The following is a 27,784-nucleotide window of genomic DNA, read 5'->3' on the forward strand; positions in this document are numbered from 1 at the left end:
TGCTTCCAAGTGATTGATTTAGATAATAAAGAGAGTAACATTCTTCTAATATTTTTTTCATTTCTATATTGTAGTTAATATAAGTATATATATATGAAAGAAAAATACATAATTAATGAATGATTATATTATTTAAAAAATTTCCGAATTTTAAAAAGATAAAAAAAAGAGAGGAGAGGTTGTAGCTTTATGTATAGGAGGGAGGGAGGGTTTGCCCTAACCAGGTGACCACCATCTGAAAATATCATCCATTAATTGATTGCACTAGATGTGCATCAATGGCACTTACACGTCGATCTTTTTTCTTTTTCCATCTTTTTTTTTTGGTTAATTAAGTGTTTGTTCTTTTAAAGAACCCCAACTCATCTTCACCGTTTGATATTCTCACATCATCACCGATCTTCTCTCTCTTTTGTGACCTCAATAGCTGAACATTCTCTTCTATAGTCTCCATCAGTTGCTGGTAGAGGTTACCTCCTCTATCTCTCTCCCTCTCAAAAGCATAGCTTGAGCCATTATACGCCCCCTTTTCTTCGTGCAAAGCTTTTCCAGCAATCAATCTCCCACTTAAACGAGACCAGAGAGAGAGAGAGAGAGAGAGAGAGAGCGCGAGAGAGATTAGTAGCGCATGTGTGTGCTTCTACTCATTTTCATCTCCTTGCTTCTTATTTAACCCTATCTCTTTTCTCTTCCCCAATCTTCAAGTACCTTTCCTTCCCTTTTCCCTTTCGCAGCCCCTTTCTATTCCTATCCTCGGGATCTGATCATTCCCTTCTCTTTTAGTCTCTTTGGACAACTACTAGACATTCCATCAATCAAGAGCACAGGTAGTTGGGGATTCAGTTCAATTCCCGAGGATCACTTTTATTGCGTTCTTCTTTCTTGTTTGTTTGTGTTTCTTCTTTCTTTCTGTGTTTTTTTTTTGTCTGGTTCCGTTTCCTTGTTAAAAAGGTAAAAGTGGAAGTGATCACAAAAGCTAGCTTAAAGTGTCTCTTGAGCTTATTGGTGGGTTCGAGTTTGGATTCATTAGCAACCAGATCTAGCAGGGATTTTTTACTTGGCAAGAGTGCATTCTATCTAGAGGATTTTCAAGGTTGGGTATCAAGAGCTTCCTCTGCTCCTTTCTTAACTCTTTCTGATATAGCTTCTTCTCCTTCTTCTAATTCTTTTCTTCTCTTTCTAGGGTTTTTCTCTCTGTCTGTGTTTTTTTTTCCCCGTATGCCTTGAAGATTAATTTTGTTATCCCTTAATCTGAATGATAATCTCTAATATTGGAGAACTCCTTTGTCGCCAGCAAAGTAGAAGATACGGATTTCATATTTTTATTTAAATTGAAGCTATGATAACCACAAGATCACTATTCACGTCTTTGAGGATAAATTTGATCGAATGTTTTTTTCCCTTACATTGTGCATGATTTCCTGGTCTTAGAATATCATTTCATGCATTGGCGGCTAGCATATCGGTATGTTCTTTACCAAAAAACAAAAAAAAACATATTGAAATAATCAAAGTGCATGAGTTCCAATCTTTTTATTTAATTTCTTTTTCTTCTTGTAATTCATATTTTCTACAATTGTTTGGCTTATCAAAGCCTTATTTCATTCATCAAGAAAAATAAAAAAGATGGCTTTGACTTGATGAAGTGACCATATTATTCAATATTAAGTTTATTAATTATTTTGAAAGAATCACAATGAGAGTGAATATATGTTTACATATCATATGCTTTTTCTCTCTTCATTTTGACACATCTATGCTAAGATCTTACCTCATATATCATGCATGCTTTGGAATGAATTATTTTTTATGTGGTCATGAAGATCAATATTCATAAAGGATATGGGTACTGTACTGTCTATGACTACCCTGATTATTACAGTAGAAATTCGTGTTTGTAGCAAGTTCTTGCAGCATATTGTAGACATTTTTATTTACAGTAAGTTCTTGCATCGTATTAAATTGTCCTCTCTTTACCCCTTCTCTTGATGCATACTGCCTATTTCTTATTTATTAATGTTGAATAGGTTAAAAGAAAGGCGATATAAAGCAAAGACACACACACACACACACACACACACACACACTAAGATGCCAGTTCTTGTTAATTTATGATGTTCTTCAATATGGATTTCATTGCATATAATTCTTCCTTGTGGATGTTTCAAAAAGTAAAGGTGTTAAATTTTGTTTCCCCGTAATTATCCAACATACACCTTTTTTGAGTGGAGAGAACCCTTTTTGATCATTAAACTTTCTTTGAGTCATATGTGAAGTAAAAGCAACCTTCTGTTTATTTTTGATTGAATGAAGGATATTATATCTCATACAAGGACGATAGTAATCATAACAATTTACTAGCTAGTTGTTTCGCCTTATATATTTTGTGGATGTTATTCATTAATTTATCTTCTTTTTTTTTTATATTTATTTTTGGAACTATCTTTTATTTCAAATCTTTCTTTTTCTCAGTTACTTTTTCAAGTATGTTTCAACTCTTAGCTAGCAAGTTCACATTAATTTATGGTGTTAAATCATGCATGATCTAACTATGTGTCCACCACCATTTTAATCATATTGAAAAATGCAGAAATCTTAAATACTAAACCTCATCACATAAAGAGGAAAACAATTTTTTTATTCGTAGAATTCTAGCTGTTTGTGACCATTTTGACTTATACATGTTTTCTGGTCTAAACTCTTAGAATCTTATGATTCGTTTTGATGTTAATTAGAGGATACGAGACTAAACAACATAGAATTATGGTTAATCTTTTCATGCATGGAAGATTCTTAAGAACTATTGAAAATGTGGATATGATTTCTGAGTTATTCTCTCCTCTCCCTCTTGCATTGTTTAGTCTTCTTACGCCAAAATGACGATTTTTAAGTTCTGAGATGATAATCAATTATGGAAATTGCCAAGATACTTCTTCTTCTAGCAAAACTGATCAGGGGTTAATTAATTGCATAATGTTTTTTATTTACATTATTAAATTGATGAGTCGTAGCTTAATTGGTATTAGTGTTCCTCCTCCTTTTAAGAGGTCTTGAATCCGAACATCTCCTTTATAATTAAAAAAAACAAAAGTAATGACATAATTATAATGAACAAAATGGAGTTTAAGGACTTATTTTTAAGGAAGCCTGTTTTTTTATGGGAAAATTCAGCTTGACAAACGATTCTTCTTGTTAAGAATATTGGCAAAATATTCATAAATAGAAGAATTGATTTTGTTCGCTTAGAGATCACAATGGCGATTAATATCTTAGCTATGAATGGGAAGAATATGTCCACTCTCTTTGTGGCCAATTAAGTGCTGCAAAAATAATCTTTTATTTAATCACTACGTACCTATTGCATTGATTTTCTGGTCAACAAGACATATATATTCCCTGCTGTGTCATATATATATAATCCGGTGGTTGATATATGAACTCTACAATGTTCTTTCACTGCTAGTACTCGCATGCCTAATTAGATTTTGAAAATTGATCACAATATTTTATGTGCGTATAAATCTTCAGTTCATTCAATATAATCTCTGCATCCTTTTACTTACATATGGGTTGATATAGCTACATTTTAATGCAGTTTAAATCTTCAGTTCTTGGAGGAGATGAATACCTTCTCGCATGTCCCCCCGGGCTTTAGATTCCATCCAACAGATGAAGAACTTGTTGATTACTACCTTAGGAAAAAAGTCGCTTCAAAAAGAATTGACCTCGATGTCATTAAGGATGTTGATCTCTATAAAATTGAACCATGGGATCTTCAAGGTACGTAGTATATTAATTAATATTCGCAACTATACTTTGCTAATGACACTTAATTGGAAATGAAAAGGTCGCTAGTTCATGGTAGTATTTTAATTTAATTATTCTTGTTATTTGTTTGAATAGAATTGTGCAAACTCGGGACTGAAGATCAAAATGAATGGTACTTCTTCAGCCATAAAGATAAGAAGTATCCTACTGGAACTCGCACTAATAGAGCGACAAAAGCTGGGTTTTGGAAAGCTACTGGAAGAGACAAGGCTATCTACTCTAGGCATAGCTTGGTTGGCATGAGAAAAACCCTAGTGTTTTACAAAGGACGAGCTCCAAATGGACAAAAGTCAGATTGGATCATGCATGAATATCGACTAGAAACAAATGAAAATGGAATCCCCCAGGCAAGTTATTTTTAATTTTTGCTACTTAACAAAATTCTTCATATAGGCCAATGTGCTATGCTATTTTATCCTTGTTGTCCACCATATATATAATTGACTTGGGAAGAACTCTGTATGCATACTGAAAGGGGCACTCTCGAGAGCTCGTTCCTTCTATTTAGCACTAGTTTGATTGCCAAAAGGCATGCCGAAAGAAATTAAGTGATAACTTGGGACCTCGCTTATGCATATATAATCGTTATTTTTTTTAATTTCCAATTACTAATTAATTATGATGGTTCTAATTCTTATGTACTAATGATGTAAACTGTAGAATGTATAGGATAGATGCTAGCTGTAGTACTTAAAATTGAGGTGTGTGGTGGGGAGATTTTTGGCACATGAATTAGATACAAAGACCCTGTACAGAACAACTTCAGATTCTGTATCGAGTAGAATAACTGACAGTTCCAGCCCTTCAACCTGAGAAGAAGTCAGACACGAAATCAAACTTAATTTAAATTGAGCCTGCTGCAGTTTTTAGCTAGTATTGTTGTTCTACAATTATTTGGGCTGCTTTTAAAAATTAGTAGTAGTAATTCTAAAGTTAAATTGCCTAATATGAGATTGTTGTAACTGCAACAGGAAGAAGGATGGGTTGTCTGTAGGGTGTTCAAGAAGCGAATGCCGACAATGAGAAAAGTTGGTGACTATGACTCACCATGTTGGTATGATGACCAGGTTTCATTCATGCCAGAAATTGATTCTCCAAGGCGAATATCTCAACCTTACGCACCATACCATCATCACTATCATTGCAAGCAAGAACTTGAGTTGCAATACAATATGCCTCATGACCCTTTCCTCCAGCTTCCTCAATTAGAAAGCCCAAAAGTTCCACAATCAGCAGCAACTGCGAGTTGTAATTCAGTTATTGCATATGGTTTTGACAGGACCAATGGGAACACCTTGCAGTCATCTACCCTTACACAAGAAGAAAAAATGCAGCAATGTCATCAACAAAATTTAAACTCACTTCACAATAACAATAATAGTGAGCAAGCTGTAGACCAAGTGACTGATTGGCGAGTCCTTGACAAATTTGTTGCTTCCCAGTTAAGCCATGAGGATGCCTCCAAGGGAACCAATAACTTCTCCAGTACAGCCACCTTTAATGCAGCCGAGCAGATGAACATGCTTGCCAACGAATCCAAAAGGTCAGAAATTGCACAGCAATATGCCTCGACGTCTACGTCAAGTTGCCAAATTGATCTATGGAAGTGAACGCATATAATAATGATTAATTACTAGAAGATGCATACTAATTATAGGAACTGCACTTATTATGGAAAAAGGGCATGTTCCAAGTTTCTGTACATAATAAAACTGAAATGGTATTGTCGTAGCTATGGACTTTCTGTGTCCATACCGATGAATACTAGGTTACTAGTTAGAGAACAAATGCCAAGAAAAAATAAGCTAGTACCTTCAGGTGGACTGTATAGTTGAGATTTGTTGGAATTCACTCAGCTATTGAATGTCGGATGTATCTTTTCTTCAATTTGTATTTGAAGGGTTGTGATTGTAATGGTCCTTTTCTATTTGGATAATCTCTGTAGGTTCAATCGATCCTAGCATTAAGGTGTCTGTTTTAATCTCCCCTTCAGTTTTCACAGCAATTATTTGAAGATTTTTAGTTTCGTTTTTCACTTCTTTTCATAAGAAAAAATGTAATCCACCATGAATGATAGTTATCTATCTCACAAGGAAAGATTCCTCAAGAAGTTGCTGTTTTACTGTCTGCTGCTAGTTCTGCAGCTGTATTTTGTACTCCCTTTTCACCATTGGCTTCCCCCTGGCGTTTTGGTGCTATTACTATACTCTGTGCTTATAAAAAGAACTGCATTTATATATTAAAGTTGTAATTTCTGGATGGCAAATCAATTTGGATCTCTACGGCCCACACAGCCTCATTTATTATTTTGAACTATATATATGTTATGAATATGGGCATATATATATATATATGTTAACATGTTATCAAAGAATGATGAATATGGGCATCCAATACAATTGCTGTGGATGTCTTTTTTCTTCTTCTTTTGATTGTTTTTCCTCCTCATCTAATTACCATTAGATAAATGGCCAACGATGAAGCTAATTAAATATACTTGTTCGGAAGATGCCTAAACCTACCATCTAAATCTGATCATATAGGAAAAAGCGTTTAGAACACTAATTTAGATTTCCATCCCTGTTAGTATATAGCAGGAGGAGTGTATGAAAATAATTGTGAAGTATTTAACGAAATGGATATGGTTGATCTTGCATGCGCAAAAGAATAGTTTTGCTAACGCAGTTAAGGTGTGACCAGACCATTTTATTGCTATGATCAGGATATAGGAATAGTGCTTGAATATTCAAAATTATAAGTTTCTGTATCGTAGCAGAATAGTTAGTTTAATTTGTATTCAAAATCTATGATAACATGCTTATCCTAACGTTATTTATGACGCAACAGAAATTAAACCTAACTTATCCCAACACAGCAATCTTTCCTTAAAGATAAACTAACTCACAGGTCCTGGATGTTGAAGGAAGCTGCTTCACCTAATTAAATATAGCTAGGTTTGAACTTTGAATTCTCTGCAAATAACAATTTATTTGTTTCAGCTAAAAAACCTCCTAATATTGTTCTGAAGTAGCACGTTAAGCTAAGCAAAAACATGGCATTGTCCCTAAATTTCGAGCTCAAACCAAAGAATCGGCACAACTCAATGAAAATCCTATATAGAGTACTTCCCGAAACACCAAAGATAGAGAGAGAAAAAAACTCAGGGAACAGTAATAAGAAGTAGAAAAAGCAGCAATAAAAATCTGTACCCAAACAAAGAAAATGCAACTAGCAAGCTGTTAATTCTCATGAATTCGAAAAATTACTGTTAGTGTAATAAGCTTGGTCAATTTCCGTCCTCTGTGCACGAGGACGACGCAACTGCTAGTGTGAACCTGTTAAAGAATCGGCATAACGTGTGTGTTAATCTTGTTTCGATGCTCAGGCACCATCCAATCCATGCCTTTATTCTATAATATTATACGTACCTGTCCAAGAAGATGAACCAAAATGCATCTGAGAATCTTCTTGACAGTTCGAGACTGTATCAAACAAAATTCGATCAAGAACCCAGAACTTCAGCTTCACGGAGGAGCTGCAAGAGCTGGCCTTAGATTCGGATGATTAATGAAAAATCATGTTTATTTGTGTGTACTTGACAGCGAGAAGTACATGTGCTGAAAGTCTTACCAGGGGTTTTAAATACCGATGACAAGGAACGAGGGAACATATTAATCACTCGGCCTCTCATAATAGATAACATGACTAATTAACAAAGAAGAAAAGTATGTTTGTTCGGGAGTTATTGACCAGGGGAGCAACCTCTTACTTGGGTTGAAGTCAAGCAGTAAAATCCCTTTAAAGCAATGAAAATTTCCCAAGCGACATAATGAGTGGGCGTGCTCTCATGGACTCAACATGCATAAACTCGTAACTACAACTAGTATGGAGAGAGAGGTAGAGAGGCATATGCTTAATGGGAGGACTCCTCAAGGAGGAAAAAGAAAATTGAAAGGACGCGCAATATCTTGCTGACTAAGTTTGATATGCTGCAGGCTAGCTTGCACTTTCTCATTAGGGTTTTGTGTTCTCATTGTGTCACTTGTGATAGAAGAAACCAAGGGTATTTTCCATACAATAATGTCTCTCATTTCATATGAGAGAAGAGAAGGTTCGACCTTGCAAAACCCAAAAGAAGCTAACCATGCGCACTGATGCAGATTGTGTGAGTGAATAATTAGGGTTTTACAATTAAACATGCTGTTTGCAGACTCAGACAGACAACATCATTAACCATGTGAAGCAAACATTATCCATGTGAGGCAGCATTAATTATTGGCGTGCATCCTTGGCCACCCGGATCCCAAACCTCCACAGTTCCCGGAGCCAAATTTCTTTCACTGACTGGAGTATTATATATATATATATTATATAATACCCCAGTCAGTGAAAGGTACAACCCCCCCATCAATTGATTATCACGTGAGACATTTCTGTGTCGACGACTACATTAATTTTGGTGTAATCTCCTACATTAAAACTTAAAAAAAAAAAGTTTTGTCAATTATAGTAAATTATAGTGGATTTTATATCTAAACTTGTTCACAAGATTTAATTTATTTGGGCCTTTATTAATATATTTAAATGGGTTCTTTCCTCTAAATAAAGTTAAGTTGTTTTTTAAGTAAGTTTTAAGCATTTTTAAAAAAATTAATTTTTTTATATTTTTAGATCATTTTAATTAATATGTTAATATAAAAATAAATTTTAAAAAATAAAAAATATATTATTTTAATATATTTTTAAAAAATTACTTTTAAACAACAATGTTGGTGATCCACATTTTAGAGTATATCATTCAGTGCTTCTCTTATTAGAAAGCTCACCATCGACATACATACACGCCTGGTTTTATGCTTTTGACTTTTGTAGAAAACCTTGTAGACTTGATGATTTTGATTCGGTACCCTAAAGATCAAAAGTGGGAAAGATGAACCTATCTTTCTTTTCTATAGAAAAGATGAAACAAGAAAAAAGAAAAAGAACAAAAAGAAGCAGCTATCAATAATTAGCTTTGCCTTGACTCTCTCTCTCTCTCTCTGTTTGTGATAGGTAGAAACTCACAGAAGGTACGTGATATATACATATAGAAGGAACATAGTCGATATGGCTTGGAAGCAAAGATGAGATCATGAAAGTTGAATTTGTCATGAGAATTTAGTAGGGTTTTTTTTCCTGTACAAGGCATGCATGCATGACTCTTCGAGGAAGACAAAGTGGGAGTACAATTGACAGACTAAAAGGGCACATTTCCTGATTGGCAATTCTTGATGGCCAACCATAAAGGAGACAAGAAATGCTTAGGCTTGTTGTTTTGTTGGTTCACTTTAGAAATTAAAAGGGAAAGAATTAGAAAAGTAAAGAACAAGCAACTTCGATCGATTTCTTTGTTGGTTGGTTAATGACTTGATGCTTGACTTGGGAGTTGAGAATTGAGATAGGCTTTCCCAGCCTACACCAGTGTTCTTTAATTTCTGCCATTATATATATAACTTCCTCAACATGGAGGAGCCTATTCATTTTTCTTTTTCTTTTTCGTTTTCTTTTTTCTCTTTTCTGTTAGTTGCGTTACCTTGCAAGGAAACAATACGAAGGAACAATTTTATTAGGAAAGCACTAAATGCTCAATACGAACACAGCATGAAAGCTTTCATAATTACTTAACTTTGTGTACATGTCTCACTGCCTGCATCTACTTTATCACAGCTCTTTGCTTTGTTCATATTTTGATCACAAAATCAACTTTTGTGACTAGATATTGATGGCTTAACAACAAGGGGGTAAAGAAAACGGCCATATATCGATACTCGTGCAATTCAGAAAATTTCTCTTCAAAATTGGTTCAAAACATTAATGGCAAGGAAATGTTAATTGCCTCTCCCTTTAACTTTTGTTGTTCTGTTATTTTTTTAAGTAGTTGTTCCGATTCATAAAATTGGGATCACTTTGCCTTGGAACTATTTCGCATCGCAAAGACCAGTGCCTTGATCACAAAAACCATCGCGGCCCAGCAATTTCTGAGGTGGAGCGCTTGACAGGGAGAAGAAGGTGTGCCATAAGCATTTCGTCTGCTGTTTCCGCAGCCTAAGCTTGCTCTGTTGCTTACCCCTGTAGTAGGATTTGTGCCACTCGCATACTTGCAAGAGCCTATATATATATGATCAAACACGAGTAATAATCACATGAATAAATTAAGAATGATAGTGTAGAATCTATGGATAATGATAATCAAACACAATGAGAAACTTGAACTATATGCCATTGACCTATTGTTAAAATATGGTGGTGCATTAACTTGAATTGCTACAAGTCATGAATCCTATCAATTTACTCTTGATAATTTGCTTTTCCTCAATCCAAATTGCTGATGAAAGTGATCAAATTTTCTGAAATATTTATAACTTCTAAATTTGGGACTATTATCTGGTGATCTGCTCTCCTGACCCGTCATATGCATCCCAATAATTAAACTCCAAGATTGAATTAGGATACTCCTCTTGATTGCAGTATCATACAGAACAAATTGCAACCACTGGTCTCATAGAGATCAGAGTTGTTGCATCAGAATAGATAAGTATACCAATCAGATTGGTCAGTTTTCTTCACTTTACAAGACAAACTTCACCAGACTTCAATGAATTTTATCAGAAAAATCAAAGGTATAATCTAGAGAACAAGGACGCCAATTTGCCATGGTGTCAGGATTAATTAAGCCAACTGAAAATAGAGCATGTAATAGTTTCTTTACATGAATAAAAAGAGGATCCTAAAGTAATGATTCATAAAGAAAGGAAAAACATTGGCAGGATATGCAGAAAACAGGTGATGGAACCGCAAACAGTAGCCAGCAAGAGGTGCATGTAAGCATTTTTGAGATCAAAATGAAAGCAACTACTAGTTTATAATAGCACCTGTTTCTGTGGAAGGTCTATAACAGAATCACTGGAGTCAGCACCTGCAATCTGGGCACCCCCAAGATCACAACGTGTGAGTGCTGATCTAACAAGCACAGCATTGGTGAGGTTAGCTTCATTGATAACCTGTTGACAAATGCAGAATATGTTTGTCAGTCACTATGATCCTTGTCAATCCCAAGAATTGGAACCACTTTTAATTTTTTTTTCTATTAGATGATTGAAAGAAATCAATCAAGACATTCCAACTGATTAAACAACATTTCATGCGGTAACATATTTTTCAAGAAAATCTGTATCTAATCCATATAGTAGACACTAGGTTATTTCCTGTGTTACCATTGTAGCTTAGACCAAACAAAAAAATTAGAACATAAAATAATAATATTTAGACAGTAGAAAATTTTAAATTAAGAGTTATTCTAGTATCATATTGTTGATTGGGTAAGTCCCAAGAAAAAAAAAACAGATCTTATTTACTCTAGTTAACCTACCAAACTTGCGACCCGAGTTATGAATTCGATTCAATTAAATTAGTTCTTTTATTTTATTATATAATAAAAAAAAAATATAAAACTACAATCAACCTAATACTAAAAATGATAAAATTCAATAAAAAATTAACATTAAATTTTTTTTCAGATAAATCGGTTGCAGGTGCCAGTTAAGGGGTATGATTCAAACCCCAACGACAGGTTGCTGGTTTGTTGTGATGAGAAGGTAGAGATTGAATTAGTAAGAAATTTTAGACTGGGAGAAACAGAGGTTTTGGATAATGTCAGATTGGTCAACCTATATATCGAAAACTTCAGATGATGAAACTACTGACTTGATGAAGACAGCCGTGGTGACAAAAGCTAAATGTTATCCATGTCGGACACGAATATATGCTGTTCGATGCTTCCCGCCAGGTTGTGGAACAGAGGCGGCACGGATTAATACAGAAGTTGCCCGAGAATCTGTTGCTTTGAAAACCAATGGTTTCAGTCACAAGAAACCTAGCCTTGAAATGACTCTGTTAAAAAAGAATGGAGAGGCAACTGAGAGTCATGGACACCAAAAGAATGCTGCATGTGCTCGTGACAGGAACATGTTTCAATCAGATATTGAATGCTGGAAGATTAATAGTGAGAAACAGTTTAAGAATGACTTGGACAAATATTCTGATGGGAAACTCTCAGACCAGATGAATCAACATTTATATAAGAAGAACCATTTATGTTCTTGAAATTTAATGCTCTTTACTGTAGTTATTATTTATTTTTCTTTTAAAAATTACTGATTTTATTATTGGAGAATTTTCAAAAAAAAAAATTAAAAAATTATAAGTGCTAGAAGGCACTTATCATGAGATAATTTCAATACTGTGGAGAATAGGAACTTTTAAACAATATTAGAATTTTTTGTAGGTACTAAAAGGCAGAGATAATTTTAATACTGTGGAGAATAAAAACTTTTAAACAATAATCTTTAATTGGCTCATAATTCAACCACAGAAAACCTTATATTTAAGCATATTGGATTTTGAAGTATTATCATATGTTCAATTAATAAGCTATGCTGAAGTATTAGCATATTGGATTTTGAAGCATAATTTTCTTGTTACACTCTTTCCTATTTGAATTTGCAAAATCTTCTTCAATATCTCTTTCTTTGTTTGCTAGAACTTATTCAAGTTCTACTTGATTTCTAGATTTTTTTTTTCGATTTGATTTTATCTCATTCCATGATATAAATATAAATTGTTATTTTTCTTTCTATTTATTTTTTAATTTTCACTAATATTTTTAGTTCCATTAAAATCTTAAAAAAGTAATTGGGTGAAAGTTTTTAATTAGATTGTGCTACTTCGAAATCCGATGGCGTTTTTAATTCCAAGAAATTTTGCAATTTTCCCTACTTTCCTTACCAAATCTCCCATTCAAAAGGGCAGCTTTGATGTTCCTGTTGAAATTGAAGGAGACCCATTAGGTTTGGGCCCTTTGAAAAGATCCAGTCATGTCCAGTGGATTCTTACTGAAGAAACAAGAACGCGAGCCCGAGAAAGTCGCATCCTCGGGCATTATTGGATCAAACAGCTAACCCAATATCATTGCAGGAACTTCGACATCCAGTGACAACATTAAATCTTTGAAATAATTGAACAAGGTCTAGAGACTAAGATTTCACTGGGCATGCTTATAGTTTGTTGCATGAACAATACGAAGGCGTTGAGCTTCCAAGCCAGAAGCAGATTTATATGCTAAAACTATTGGAACGAAAGATTTACCCAGAAGCATACTCATATTCTAAATCCATGATTTCAGATACTGAGTTGAAGAAATCTTCAAAACCCATATTCACCCACATCACCTAGATCTCTTATCATCTTAGATTTCGATCTAAAAAAACATGAAAGCTCCAAATAGATATTTGTGCGAATGACAATTTCATGTCACCAACAACATCTATAGCTTCAAAAGCTAACCCTCTAAGAAAGAAAATCTTAGCTTAAAGGAAATATTATGGGGTTTAAGAGGACTCCTGAAATTCTTAACTACGAAACACTCTCCTATGGACTCAATAATTCCACATCCTTTAAAGATTTTTGTTTGATTCGGTGATTTGTGTTTAGAAAGAGAGAGAAAATGATGCGTGGAAGAGAAATAAATCATCACCAAAGAAAATACAAAAATCAAATATTTTATTTAGTTGATTTTTCAATCCAAATTACAAACACCAAGATCCCACCCTATAAGAACCTGCCTCGCACCCAAGCAAACCCTTAAAAAACCCACCTTAAAAAACCCAAAGGAACACAACAAATTGACCACCCTCTTCCCACTCTCCTTCCCTTCTCTCTCGTGAACGAAAACCCCAAAACAAAAAATTAACTTTTTCTTGAATGCAGAAACCAAAAGATAATTTTGGGCCTTTAATTATATTTAATATTTGTTAAAATATCAAATTGTTATTCAACCTGAATATAGCTAAAAAACCATAAAAAAATATTTGAGAGTCGGTTTTAAAATTCTACTTTTAAGAAAATGTAATCATTTTATTGTGTTTTAAAAATGTAAAATAATCAAATTGTTTTTGATCAATCTAATAATAACTAAAATGATATTGGTGAAAAGACCAAACTAATTTCATAGCTAGTTGAATAACAAAATAGTTACACTGTTCTAACAGTGTATCTCTCTGTATATACACTGTTTTCCAAGACCTATTAGTTTATTAATAACGATAATAGTAATTCTAGTTGACAATGTTTCAAGAGAAAATGGTCAAGCCATTTGTGGGCTGTCTGGGTTGGTTTGTTTCCTTCCTTTGAACATTCCTTTCCTTGCAATTTTAGTGATTCTTAAATGGTCTTTTATCAGGAAAAACAAAAAGAAAAAAGGGGTGGATTCAACTTTGAACATTCCTTTCCACTCAAGAACCTTGTTACGTTCAAAATCATCTTTCTAAATGGATCATTTTAACTCCCTCGTTAATAGCTCTTGAGCCTTGTTTAATGTCTTCAAGACCTTACAACCTAGTATCTCCTGTACGAAGTCTAGGCCTTCATTGCTACATAAAGTGGGTCTCGGGGATTTCGGCCTCGTTCTGGAAATCAGGCAGTCTTAAATTTATGTATTGTACACGAGATTTTTTACCCCTGTGCCTCCTTTCGATTGATTTACTTTTTTTTAGAAGAAAAAAACTAGTAATTCCATTAATCACCATGCAAATGCTTCATTATTTCTACAGTATAATGACGAAAATTATAACTTTTTTTTTTCCAAAAAAATCATCATAAACCTAGCAGACTGATATCACCTCTCTCTCTCTCTCTCTCTCTCTCTCTCTATATATATATATATATATATATATATATATATAGGAAGTTTGATTTAACTATTCATATAAATTGTAATATATACTTTATTTTACGGGGGGGAAAAAGTCTACACAAGATAGGAAATGAGAAAATTTTGATATGTAAATAAAAATATTTCATCAAAAGTTTGGAGATTGAACATTGAGGCGAATTTCATGGGAAATTGAGACGAAGATTCTAGTTACGTATTTAAAAAGAATAAGACTAATGGTTTTCCAACTTTCAACCTCGTTTTAGATGGGGTAAACTGAAACATCGTCGATTTAGTTAGCAACCAATGATATTGGCTTAAATCTATTATATGACTAACTCTTAAAGATGTATTGTTTTATCTTCATATTCATGATCTCATAATGGGTTTTGTCTTGAAAGTGTATCTTTCAAGGAAAAATTTAATCCTGAAATCTATAAGTTGCTTGGATTTTAGATTCCTAAGCATTGTGAGATAATGATAACATCATAAGCTTTCTAGTCAAGAGACATGAGAGCGGAGAACACATAGTTCACATTTCTATAAACTACGTACATCAAGGATGATGTTAGCTTAAAACTGCTTCATGACTGGCCTTTCAAGATGTATTGTTTTATGTTTGAGCTCATGGTGATCTTGCTGTGAATTTTGTTTTGAAAAAGATATCTTTAAAAAAAATAAGTAATACTCATAGGTTGTAAGATACCTCAACCCTCGAATTCTAGCAAATGTGGAATATTAATATTACCAGCCACCGTAACTCACGCATGCTTACAGTCAAGGAGTTGTCAATTTTAAAAGCATCTAGTCAGTTTGGTCAAATGGTTCAAGTTCAGAACATGTAGAGAACCATTTTAACTTGAAACTTTTTCCCACGATCACTAGCTAGCTAGTAAGAGGTTAAAACATAATTTCACTTGACTAAGGCGATCCTTCCACTTGGTGTCCTTGACTCTATGATCTTTATATATCCAAGTTGAAAAACAAGGTCAGGGAATTCATTGATTAAAGCAAGGCAAACCTGCGTTCCCTCGAACCCATCCCTTTTGTGGGGCATGAGCATGTCTCTGTGTGGTTCAAAGAGAATAACAAATCCCGTATGACCATACAGCAACATAACTGATCTAGGCAAGGCATGTGGGGTTACCTAAGCTAAAGGTCTCAGCTATCAATTCAATCCCCCATTAAATTCGTACGTACATGAATCAGTTCACACAAGATTGAGAGGAAAAACCACAGAAAGATCAGTCGGAGAGGCCAAAAATATAGACACTACACCACATTCAATATCAACTTTATCGGATTCTACCCAACCCCACGTACCGCAACGAGAGAGAGAGAAAGAAAAGAGAGAGATCCTCATATCCCCACAAACAGCAACAAACAGCTCCTAGCAGGCTTTTGCAGTGATAGCTTTTCCTCCTTCATACATCCCAAGCATCAATGCGTTCATACATGAATGTTGGCCAGCAAGCATGCATGCATGCATCATTGGAGCTGCAATATTGAGGTAAAGGTTAAAATTCAAGATTTTACTTCGGGATGCCATGTGTTCGATTCTTAGATTCCCGAGACGGAGAATAGGAATTAAAAAATGCTATTTCTATTAGCTGCTCTGAAGCCCATTGAGCCCCTTGAAAAAGAAAAAACAAAAACATGACAGTGTTATTTTTTAATATTCTATTTTTGTAAAATTTTCTTTGGACTAGGAGGTTAATTGGAGATATTCATGTGCCTAATTAATTGAGTTTCCAGCCCCTTGTATTACTGCGTGGGTTTGATGCTGATCACTTTGATTCAACATGAGACCAACTGATTTTACGGTTTCAGCTTGTTCATAAAGAAGGAAAAAGAAAACAAATGAATCAATATTAAGTAAAAACTTTCTTAGAAACTGTTGATTTAGTGTGGGGTTTTTAAATTGAAATGTTTATTTGATATGATATTAAAAACTTATGGCTAAGTTGGTAGTTTAAATCCTATCACATCAAATTTTTTTAATGATGTAACATTTTAATATTAAAGATAATATTTAAATATTTAATAAGTTAAACTAAATTAAAGAGATTGGTAAGATTAATATAAACTAACTTGTTATACTAATGAATCCATAAGTTATATGGATATATTGACGTGGGAGAAGCGAAGGATAAAAGATTTATTACAAGTCAAAACTCTTAAAGACCAAGAACACTATAAAAATGAGAAGACTCTCATAATACTTAATTTTATTCCTCTATATCTTCCTTTGTCAGAAAGTTATTACAATCAATTATATAGAAAAAACTAGAGAACCCTAATAATATTGAATAGAAAAAAAAAATTAGGGAAGAATATCCCTTTCAAGTAGAAAAAAACTAGAAAAGCATCATAATAAATAATAGAGAAATAAAATTAACTAAGAAAAATATCTATTTTCCTAAAAAAGCTCATGTATTAGTCTCGTCGGATTAGAAAGAACTCGTCCTCAAGTTCAGTCTTTAGTTAGAAATTGTTCTCCATCAAAAACATCGTTTTATATGTGAACCACCCCATCATGGGTCATAGGTCCCTAATATTTTTGTGCAAACCACCTCATCATAGATCCATTCCTAACACAATACCTTTGTGCAGACAATTTCATCATAGATCTCTAACACAATACTTTTATGCAGATCGCCCTATCATAGATCCCACATCTAGAATTTTGAATGACAACAACTGATATAGATGAAAACAACACACTAGTTTTTGCACATCTTTTTCTTGAGTGGGAACCTCTTCATCCCCTCTTATACAAGCACATCTTATTCTGCAATCTCTTCTAGCCATGATTATTCTGCAACACACAACAAACCAAAATAACCATTACGGATCGTTGGTCTCTGATACCAATTGATGTAGGCGGAGCGAAGGATAAGGGGTTTAGTACAAGTCAAAACTTTCAAAGACCAAGAACATCATAAATATGAGAAGACTCTCAAAATACTTAATTTTATTCTTTTTTATCTTTATTTTTCAAAACATTATTATCGCACGTGTGCGACGTCGCGACGATCGCCCACCCACACTCATGTTGTGAGTATCTGGAAAATATAGGGAGACAAGGAATTCTTGTCTTTTATTAGTGAAAAAATGGAATAGGAGTCGCCACCTAGTATTTTGGTCACTAGGAACCCTAACTGGTCTTAGAGATCAGGTACGAAGACTAGTTGCGTAAAGGGAAGGTATTAGCACCCCAAATACGCCCTACCTAAGGTAAGCTGCATTGTTTTATTGTTTGATATATGCTACGGTTGTATCATATTTCTAATTGTTGGTCTGTCTATGGTTTAAGAAAAGTCCTCCTTGATAAGGAGATCCTTATCTTATTAGGTAAAACCTAACCATCCTAACGTCAATAAAAAAACCACCTTTTAATATCGGGAATATGTTTTACGTATAAATTCGTAATCCCTGATATTAAAAGAAAACAAAATAAGTTTTTTGGAATTTTTGAATTTTGGCCAAGTTCTCGTGACTTTAATAAACTGGTTATTAAAGCCAAAATGCATGCTAAAACATATATATTTTTTTGAAGTTTTCTTTGTTGTATGAAAGTATGACGTGATTTTTTCTTTGAGAGACTTGGTTGTATGCATGAAAACCAAAACACATTTTTTTTTCAAAGTTTTGACGAAAACCAGGTATTTTAATACCAAATTTGTATTTTTACGATGTAAAAATACAAACCAATATTAAGCAAAATTTAGTAGAAGAATACGCGGAAGAATCACAAATTTTTGAAAATATTTTTTTTTGAATTTTTTTTGGCCCGGGTCGGACTCAGCCCACTCATTTTGGGCTGGGCCAGACAGTGAACAGTGGAGCACTCTCCACTGTTCACAATTATTACAACACTTTATATAGAAAAAACTAATATCGAATAGAAAAAAAATAAGGAAGAATATCCCTTTCGAACAAGAAAAAAACTAGAAAGCATCATAATAAAAAATAGAAAAATAAAATATGAAGAAATAAAATTAACTAATATATATATATATATATATATATATATATATATATATATATTCCTAAAATAAAGTTCCTCCATCATATATCCTAACATATAAATGACACTCTGCATTCTCATTCTAAAATCAACCCAAAACAATAATTCATAAATATCTCTTAAGGTAACTAAAAATATATCTTCATCTAAACAACATTATTAAGAGTATGTAACAATAAAAAGATATATTTTAATATGATGGAGTTTTAGACTTGCTTACTTATATAGAGTTAAAATTGAGTCAAATGATGAAAGTCGGGTTATTATATTATAAAGGACAAATTTTAGAGGACACATGTTAGAGGACACAAGTCATTGAGAAGATCTACTAGCCTAACTATTAATATAACTTTCAATTATAAAAGATTATATCTCTTCTGAAAATAATGATGTGTCTGTATATTGATCTGACTATAACATTGTAATAAAATTACATATTGATAATATTTTGCTTACTAGCATCAATATTTTCTAATTAAAAATATGTTCATATAATATAATGTAAGTTTGTGCAAATCCAAAACAGCCTTGTATTTATAAAGATATTTTAATAAATTAACATAAAACCATTTTTAAATCTCACTTGTTTAATTTACTGGGTTAAGATTTTTTTTAAACACTTTCTAACAAAATGTCCATTGATACTTGCTTTGCTTATGTATTAACATTTTTATATTTGAAATTAAATTAATCATTATATCAGTTCATAAATACGCTTATAGCCTCCTACTAAATCCATTGACCGGATGATCTACCAATTTTATAAATTGACTTATCAAATTCAATTTTCACTCATTCATCTTTTTTTTTAATTATTATTATTATTATTATTATTATTATATATACCCATAAAACCCATATCTTGCAAAAATGATTTTGAGTAACCACACTTGACATTCTCTAGGTGATGCTTAAAAGATTCTCACCAACTTTCATCATAAAAGATTGATCAAGGATTTTCCTAATGAAATAGCATAACTCCCCTTGGAATGGATTGATGAAGAATCTTTCTAGTGCAATAGCACCACTCTTCAAGGAAATGATTGATTGAGGATCTCCCTAGTACAATAGGACCAATTTCTAAGGGATAGACTTAGTCTTCCTAGTACAACAACACCACTCTCTAATGGATGGATTTTTTTTCCTAATGCAATAACATCATTCTCCAAGGGATCGACTAGAGGCCTCTTTAGTGCAATAACACCACCCTCCATGAGTTCCCTTAACTACTCCTCAAGTTTTCTTTAGCCTCTTAGAATTTTTAAGTACGAGCTCCACTTTTCATGGGTTCTCCCCGGTTATTTAGAAATTTTCTAAGGCTCCACCCTCCACGGGTTCTTCTTAGCCTTTTAGAAATTCTTTAAGTATAGGTTCACCCTCAATGGATTCTCCCTAGCTTTTTAAAAAATTTCTAAGTATAGACTCACCCTCCCCAGGTTCCCCTCATCCTCTTAAAAAAATTTTAAGTATACATTCACCCTCAACAGGCTTTCTTAGCCACTTAAAAAAATTTAAGTATGGGTTACACCTTTCATTGGTTCCCCCAACCTTTTAGAAATTTTTTAAGTATAAACTCACCCTCATCGGGGGGGCCCTAGCCACCTAAATGTTTTTTAATTATAGGCTCCACCCTTCACGGGTTTGCCCAACCTCTTAGAAATTTTATATGTATAAGCTCACCTTTAATGGATTCCCTATAGTCTCTTAGAAATTTTATAAATATAAGCTCAGCTCAACCTTAATGGATTCCCCTCAGCCTCTTAGAAAATTCTCTAAGTATAGGCTCACTTTCATTAGGTTCCTCCAACCACTTATAAAAGGCAAAGAATAGGATAAAATAAGAAATTAGACACACAAGAATTTACGTGGTTCATCCAATTTGGCTACGTCCACGGGCAAGTATAGAAGGATTTTACTAAGTAATGTGGGAATTACAACCTCTCTCTACTAATAGGAGAACAACTGAAATCTCTCTATTACTAGGAGAAAACACCTCACTTACTATCTCACAAATACCTCACAACTTTGTGGGATTACTCTCCTTCACTCTCTCTTCTTACTCTCTTGTTTCTCTCTTTTGGTGTGATATATATGGCAAGGATGCACTGCCTATTTATAGGCAAGCATCCTTGCCTTTGTCTTGCAAAAGATAAAAGCAAGGCAAGTGGCACCAATTGGTACTGCAAGTGGCACCGAATTGGTGCCCATTTTGTTGACTTAGCTGCACCAATTGATGACTACCTTGTGGGCAGTGGGATCCCACAAGTGATACCCCTTCACTCCATCAGCATATCCCAAGAATACACATTTTCTGGATTTTGAATCCAGCTTGCTAACTTCTTGTGTATTGTACATCACGTACACGGGACTTCCAAATATATGCAATCAAGAATAATCAGCTGGTTTTCCAGTCCACATCTCCATTGGTGTCTTCAGCTCAATTGCAGTTGATGGAGATCGATTTATCACATAACAGGCGGTATTGACTGCTTCTGCCCAAAATGACTTTCCTAGACCTGCAGCCTTCAACATTACTCTTGTTCTTTCTAGTAGAGTTCTGTTCATCCGCTCTGCCACTCCATTTTGCTGTGGAGTGTATGCCATTGTGAACTGCCTTTTGATACCTTCATGTTGACAAAAGTTATCAAATTCATCACTGGTATATTCTCCTCCATTGTCAGTCCTCAAACACTTGATCTTCTTTTCAGATTCAAGTTCCACCCGCGCTTTGAAAGTTTTAAAGACTGCAGGCACATTTGCTTTCATTCTAATTGAATACACCCAACATCTCCTGGAGAAGTCATCTATGAATGATACAAAGTATCTTGCTCCTCCCAAGGATATAACCAGTGCTTGCCAAACATCAGAGTGAATCAGGTCTAAGATGCATTTGCTCTTAGTTGTTGATGTGCCAAACTTCAACCTGTGCTGTTTACTTGTAACACAGTGCTCACAAAAAGGTAAAGTAACCTTTGTAAGCCCATGGAGTAACTTCTGATCAGAGAGAACTTTCAAACCTTTCTCTGACATGTGGCCTAGTTTTTTATGCCACATCATCGTCTTCTCTTCTGCAGGATTGGCTGATGCGATTGATGCTTCTGCCCCATGATGTGTTTCTCTCATTAATACAAACATGTTTGCAACTGTCTTTCTTGCCTTTAAAACCACAAGCGCTCCTTTGATAATTTTCATTATTCCATTGTCTGTTCGAATCTTACAGCCAAGACTATCAAATTGTCCTATGGACAAAAGATTCTTCTTTAAGTCTTTCACATGTCACACTCCTGAAATAGTACGAATTAAGCCATCATACATCTTCAATTTGATGGTTCCAATGCCAACAATCTATAAAGCATGATTATCACCCATGAACACTGAGCCTTCAGAGATGGGTTCATATGTATGGAACCAATCTCGATTAGGAGTCATATGCCATGTTGCTCCTAAATCCATTAGTCAGACCTCAATGAGCTCTTCTCTATTTGTAGAGATTGTCGCTGCTTCACTATATAAAACCTCTCTATTTTCTGAGGTGTTTGCAACACATCCTTGAGGTTTTGATGACTCTGCAGTATTCTCTATACCCTTTTTAAACCAACAATCCTTTTTGAAGTGCCCTTTTCTACCACAGTTGTAGCATTTTACAGTCTTTTTACTTCTTGATTTGGACCTCCCTTACCTTTGACTCCCACTGGAGCCACGCTCCGTTGATCTCCCTCTTGACACCAATAATGCCTCTGCTTGGTTTGAACTATTTTTGTCTCCTTTATTTTTGCGCCTATTTTCTTCTTTCAAGATGGCAGCTGCAACATCATCAAAGATTAAATAGTCTGTGAGGATATTATTGGTCAAGTTGATAATGAGCTGATCATACGAATATGGAAGACTTTGAAGTAGAAGCTCTGCACGTTCACTTTCCTCTATTTGTTGACCCAACATAGTGAGTTGTGAAAATAGAGTTCTTATTGTGTTGATGTGGTCAGTCACCGCCGTGGTTTCTGCCATTCGAAGGGTATAAAGTCTCCACTTTAAGAAAATCTTATTGTGCAAAGACTTGGACTCATATAGCTTTGTTAGAGTCTTCCATATCTCCTTAGCTGTTTTCTTCTCTGCCACACTTGATAATACTTCATCGGCTAATGCTAAATGTATGTTAGCAATAACATTGCCATCCATCTCATTCCATTTTGCATTATCAGTGATCTCTGCGGGCCGATCCCCAATTGCTGCTAAGCAATTGTCTTTCCTTAAGATTGTCCTGATTCTCATTTTCCAGAGTGAGAAATTACTCCCATTGAACCTCTCAATCTCATACTTTGCTGCCATTTTATTCACCGTGATCTATTCAGCTATCATCGTTTCACAGATCTGTAACGTATATAGAAATAGTATCGTGTGAATAATACTTCACTAAGTAAGTTCTCAGGAAAGATTGGAGGGGTTACAAACGGTCCCACTTAAAACCCAATCTCCTTAGACAGAACTTCCTAGACTGTATTTAATCACCACACTAACTTTCTATATACGCCAACAGTAACGTATGTGAACAGTATCGTATGGCTGAATAGTGCCGTAGACGTGAATAGTAACCGTATACACGAATAACTTTTATGTATTAACAACACCAACCAGAAGGCTCTGATACCACTGTTAGGATACTGGCATGCAAACCCAACAAGATAAAAGGCAAAGAATAGGATAAAATGAGAAATTAGACACACAAGAATTTACGTGGTTCACCCAATTTGGCTACGTTCACGGGCAAGTATAGAAGGATTTTACTAAGTAATGTGAGAATTACAACATCTCTCTACTAATAGGAGAACAACTGAAATCTCTCTATTACTAGGAGAAAACACCTCACTTACTATCTCACAAATACCTCACAACTTTGTGGGATTACTCTCCTTCACTCTCTCTTCTTGCTCTCTTGTTTCTCTCTTTTGGTGTGATATATATGGCAAGGATGCACTGCCTATTTATAGGCAAACATCCTTGCCTTTGTCTTGCAAAAAACAAGAGCAAGGCAAGTGGCACCAATTGGTGCTGCAAGTGGCACCGAATTGGTGCCCATTTTGTTGACTTAGCTGCACCAATTGGTGTCAGCTAGCTTCACACATGTCTGGGTCTAACTGTCAATGGGCTTATTCTTGGGGAAAAGTCCAACATCATGGGATTAGCCTAGAGAAAGAGTCTAGCCCCTACGGGCTCAGCATAGGAGAAGAGCTCAACTCTCATGGTTACCAACCCAATACATCTTTGATCTTGCTCCTTTTGCAATCCTATAGATATATACAAAATCTCTCAAAGCCTACCATATTTTTATTTTATTAATTTATATGTAAGAGATATATATTTATTATTAACATTATTATGATAAAATAACTTTCTAGTCCTTTTTTTATATAAAAAAATAAGACTGATGACTTATAAATATCACATAAATTTTTTGAGTTTCAAGTATTTTAAGATTATTTTAAAAAATATATATATCCAAAATAAATTTAAAAAAGTTATAATTACACTAGAATTGCTGGCTAATAAGGACTCGAGCCCTGTGCTCTATCAGGTGTAGGGAAGCAATGGTCAGCGAGCTGGTACTGCAGCAGCCTGCATGTTGCGTCAGATTTTCGATCGAACCTCTACAGAAATTTGCTAATGTCCAGAGATTTATGTCAGGCAAGGCCTGTCGGTAGGGCTAGTCTGCCAACATCTTAGCCAATTCTACTTACATATAAGTGCAAGTACTGCCAGCAGTATGGTAATTAAGAGTTGTTTTTTTAATAGTATGGCCCCAATTATTATTTTTTACAAACCATCTAACTCACAAATATTTAAAAAATAGAATAAATTCATTGATTGCACTATTATTATAACAACGCAATTTATCAACAATTATTATATATACTAAAAGGAAATAATCAATAATCTTTTACTATAAAAATAGTATAATTATAAATTTTGTCAATTTATAAAATATTATTATGTTTTTTCTTTAAACTTGATATTTTTATAATTTTACACCTCACCTATTTGTTATTATTTTTTGTAATAGTTTTTTTGTTTTTTGTTTTTATTTCCTTCTATTTGTTTTTGGAAAAAATATTATTTTTTATTCTTTACGCTTGAAATATTTATCACTCTACGTTTCACCTATTTATATCATTCTTTTCGTTTTTATCTTTATTCTTTTATAATTTTTTTATCCTTTTTTTATATATTTTTTAAAAAAATTATTATACAAAAACTAAGAAAATGATATTTCACTATAGCAATGCAATATTATTTTATTTTTCTATTTCGTTAAAAATTAGCTTGAGATCTTACATGTTTTTATTAACGCATATGATCTTTATTATATTTTATTATATTTATTTTCAATTATTTTTTCAAATGTTTTATTTTTTCAAAATTCCAACCTCATTTAACCTTTTTTATTCTCTTTGATGTCTTTGTCCATGTACATGGTGGGTGCAATGAATGCTATTATTTCAATTGGTTATTATTATTTTTTCCCTCGTGGACAGACAAACGTAGTGAATTTAGTACAAGTACATACTTTATTTATGTTTGTATTAAATTCACACCTTTTCTTTTTAATTTATGAATATCACATCAACAGAGAAATAAATGCTTTACATTATAATGATAGCTTTAAAAGTTTTCAGTGTGTGAAATGGTACTTACAGTTTAAAGTAATTTTTATTTAAAAATATATTAAAATAATATTTTTTTTATTTTTTAAAAAATTATTTTTTATATTAAAATATTAAAACGATCTAAAATCATAAAAAATTAATTTTTAATAAAAAATATTTAAAATTTAAAAGAATACGGTTTAGACCGAGAAAAGAGAGTTTGTTTTCAAGGATTAACCCGTACTAGGGATGGTTCTTTTGTGGTAGGTTTCTCAGCTATCGTAGGGTTCAAACTTCAAATGTAACCTGTTACCTGAATTATTGGCCATGAAGCATGGACTTCTCTTAGCCTGAGATTACTATGAGGCTGAATTACATCTGGGATTCTCCTCTTCCAGGAACGATCGAGGACGCTTCTTCTAGCGGATACCATGGTCGGACTCTTTATATATATATATATATATATATATATATAAAGATTTATACTCATGAATAAAACTAGTTAAAATGAGTTAAGTTAGAAGTATATTTAATAAAAAAAATTATTCAAAATACTTTTTTAAAAGAAAAATGTAGTATAAATTAAAATTCATAAGTCAAATTAAAGTTAAAATTTTTAATTTTAATTCAAACAAAATCTTGACTCAATTTTATAACAAACTTTTGATTTAAATAAAAAATATTTCTAATCAAATATATTTATGATTTTTTTAAGTCAAAAGTAGAAAAACAACTTCAAATCAGTTTATAAAAATCATAACAAAAACAACCTTAATCTCATCTTAATGTCTTTATCTCAAATGTTATATCATGTTTTTTTTTTCACATAACTCAATTTTAGCCGAACCGCATATAGGGACAGGTAAAACACTGTATTGTGGAAACCACATTATTTGAAATCAGAGCACAAATTTGGCCTTGTACGGAACACGGTTGAAACAATATTTTTTTAAAATTTAAATTTTTTTATTTACTAAAAATTAAATTTTTTTTATATTTTCAGATCGTTTTAATGTGCTAATCTCAAAAATAATTTTTTTTTAAAAATATTATTTAATTCATTTCTAAGTGAAAAGCATTTTGAACCGCAACCACCACTACAATTCCAAACACGCCCATCAAGCTTTTTCCAAAGTACATATTGCTAACCATTGTAATCAACGTTTGTTTTTCCTTCATTTTATTCAAGCAATCAATTAAGCTTTTTTTTTTCTTTGCTCCTTCTCTGTTTGCGATAGACAATGTTTATTTTTGTAGTAGTACCGTGTTTTAGAAAAAAATTAAATTTTTTTATTTTAAATTAATTTTTTTAATATTTTTAAATTATTTTGACATGCTGATGTTAAAAAATAAATTAATTTTAAAAAATAAAAATATTATTTTAATGTATTTCTTAAAAAAAATACTTTAAAAAACAAATGTTTCTAAAAGCCGAGCACTACTTTATTTTGCCTTCAAACATATTATTCAATGACTTTTTTAAAAAAATTTGACTTTTTATTTTAAATCTTCATCAAGTATCTGTTTTCACATGTTGCAAAGGATATGGTTCAAATTTTTGAATAAGCTATTTTAATGGAAAGAGGTTGGATTTGGATTTTCTCAAGAGAATATAACCGTCATCAAAATTGGACGAGAAATATAAAATATTAAAGAGTTAAGTTATTTTCTTTTTTAATTCAGATTTAATGAATATGACCCTTTTTCAAGAAGATGAAAGGATATCAAAAACCGGACCAAAAAGCCTTTTACTCTTTAGAATGACATTTATAGCTAGCATAGCATACTAATTACAAAGTTAAATTTTAACCTTCAGTTCAGTTTTTGGGAAGAGCAATTCTCCAAAGGCTTGAATGAATAAGAATGGTAATAGTTCCTCAAAATCATAGTTTTAAAACTCGGTCTGTCCTGACGGGTCGATCCGGAGCTGGAACCGGGCTGGGTTAAAAAAAAACAAGTAAATAAAAAATCCTGTGTGACCCGGCAGGTTGATCGGGCGACCTGGTTGACCTAGTTAAAAACCCGGTTGCAACTCGTTGACAATTTTTTTTACTAAAACATTAACGTCGTTTTGATTTTTAAAAAAAAATTGACCCGAACGACCCGGTCAAAACCTGGAACCCGAGTCTTGGATCGGGTCGGGTCTAAAAACTATCCTCAAAACTCTTAAATGAAAAGAAAAAAAATAATCAAAAAGAGCTTGGCTTGGACAATTATCTTTTTTCCACCCAAGTCAAGGAAGCTTGCAATATTCGCAAAGGAAACCAAGTATAGGAAACTAGGGCAAAAATTCTAACAAAATTAGCTCACATAAGCCAAAAAGAAAGAAAAAATTACACGAGGAAAGGACAAAAGTAGAAAGAGAGGGATGGCACTGAGATTGTTTTTACTGACTTGAATACCTATCGGTATGTGTGCAAGACAAAAGAGAATGAGTGGTCAAATCATGAAAAGTAATCCTGCACTTACGCAATGAAAATTTTCAATAATTATGTCCAAAGTAAAAAAAAAATGTCATGATTATGCTATGATATGTGTAAT

General features: G+C 33.3%; 1 protein-coding gene and 1 long non-coding RNA gene across 5 annotated transcripts; one reads left to right on the plus strand and one right to left on the minus strand.

The window, feature by feature from the left end:
• Positions 1-210: 210 nt before the first annotated feature.
• LOC18093982 (NAC domain-containing protein 7) lies at positions 211-5,814 on the plus strand. 2 transcript variants are annotated; one of them, XM_024609152.2, is made up of 4 exons: positions 211-1,093; positions 3,596-3,780; positions 3,904-4,175; positions 4,800-5,814. In XM_024609152.2, exons 2-4 carry the CDS (start codon positions 3,621-3,623, stop codon positions 5,436-5,438), a joined length of 1,071 nt encoding a protein of 356 aa, XP_024464920.1. In that variant the 5' UTR covers positions 211-1,093; positions 3,596-3,620; the 3' UTR covers positions 5,439-5,814. The 2 variants fall into 2 exon arrangements, with proteins under 2 accessions (XP_024464920.1, XP_052307950.1); XM_052451990.1 differs by having other exon boundaries at positions 212-1,093; positions 3,904-4,179; positions 4,804-5,814.
• On the minus strand, positions 3,945-7,661 carry LOC112328700 (uncharacterized). Of its 3 annotated transcripts, none has more exons than XR_008058956.1 (4): positions 7,257-7,661; positions 7,038-7,163; positions 4,876-5,351; positions 3,945-4,637 (listed from the first exon to the last, which is right to left on the minus strand). It is a non-coding gene; the product is annotated as an uncharacterized LOC112328700 (long non-coding RNA). The 3 variants fall into 3 exon arrangements; XR_008058953.1 differs by having other exon boundaries at positions 4,876-5,426; XR_008058955.1 differs by lacking the exon at positions 7,038-7,163 and having other exon boundaries at positions 4,876-5,426.
• Positions 7,662-27,784: the final 20,123 nt, after the last annotated feature.

This window comes from Populus trichocarpa, chromosome 1, assembly GCF_000002775.5.
Source record: "Populus trichocarpa isolate Nisqually-1 chromosome 1, P.trichocarpa_v4.1, whole genome shotgun sequence".
NCBI classification, from domain to species: domain Eukaryota; kingdom Viridiplantae; phylum Streptophyta; class Magnoliopsida; order Malpighiales; family Salicaceae; genus Populus; species Populus trichocarpa.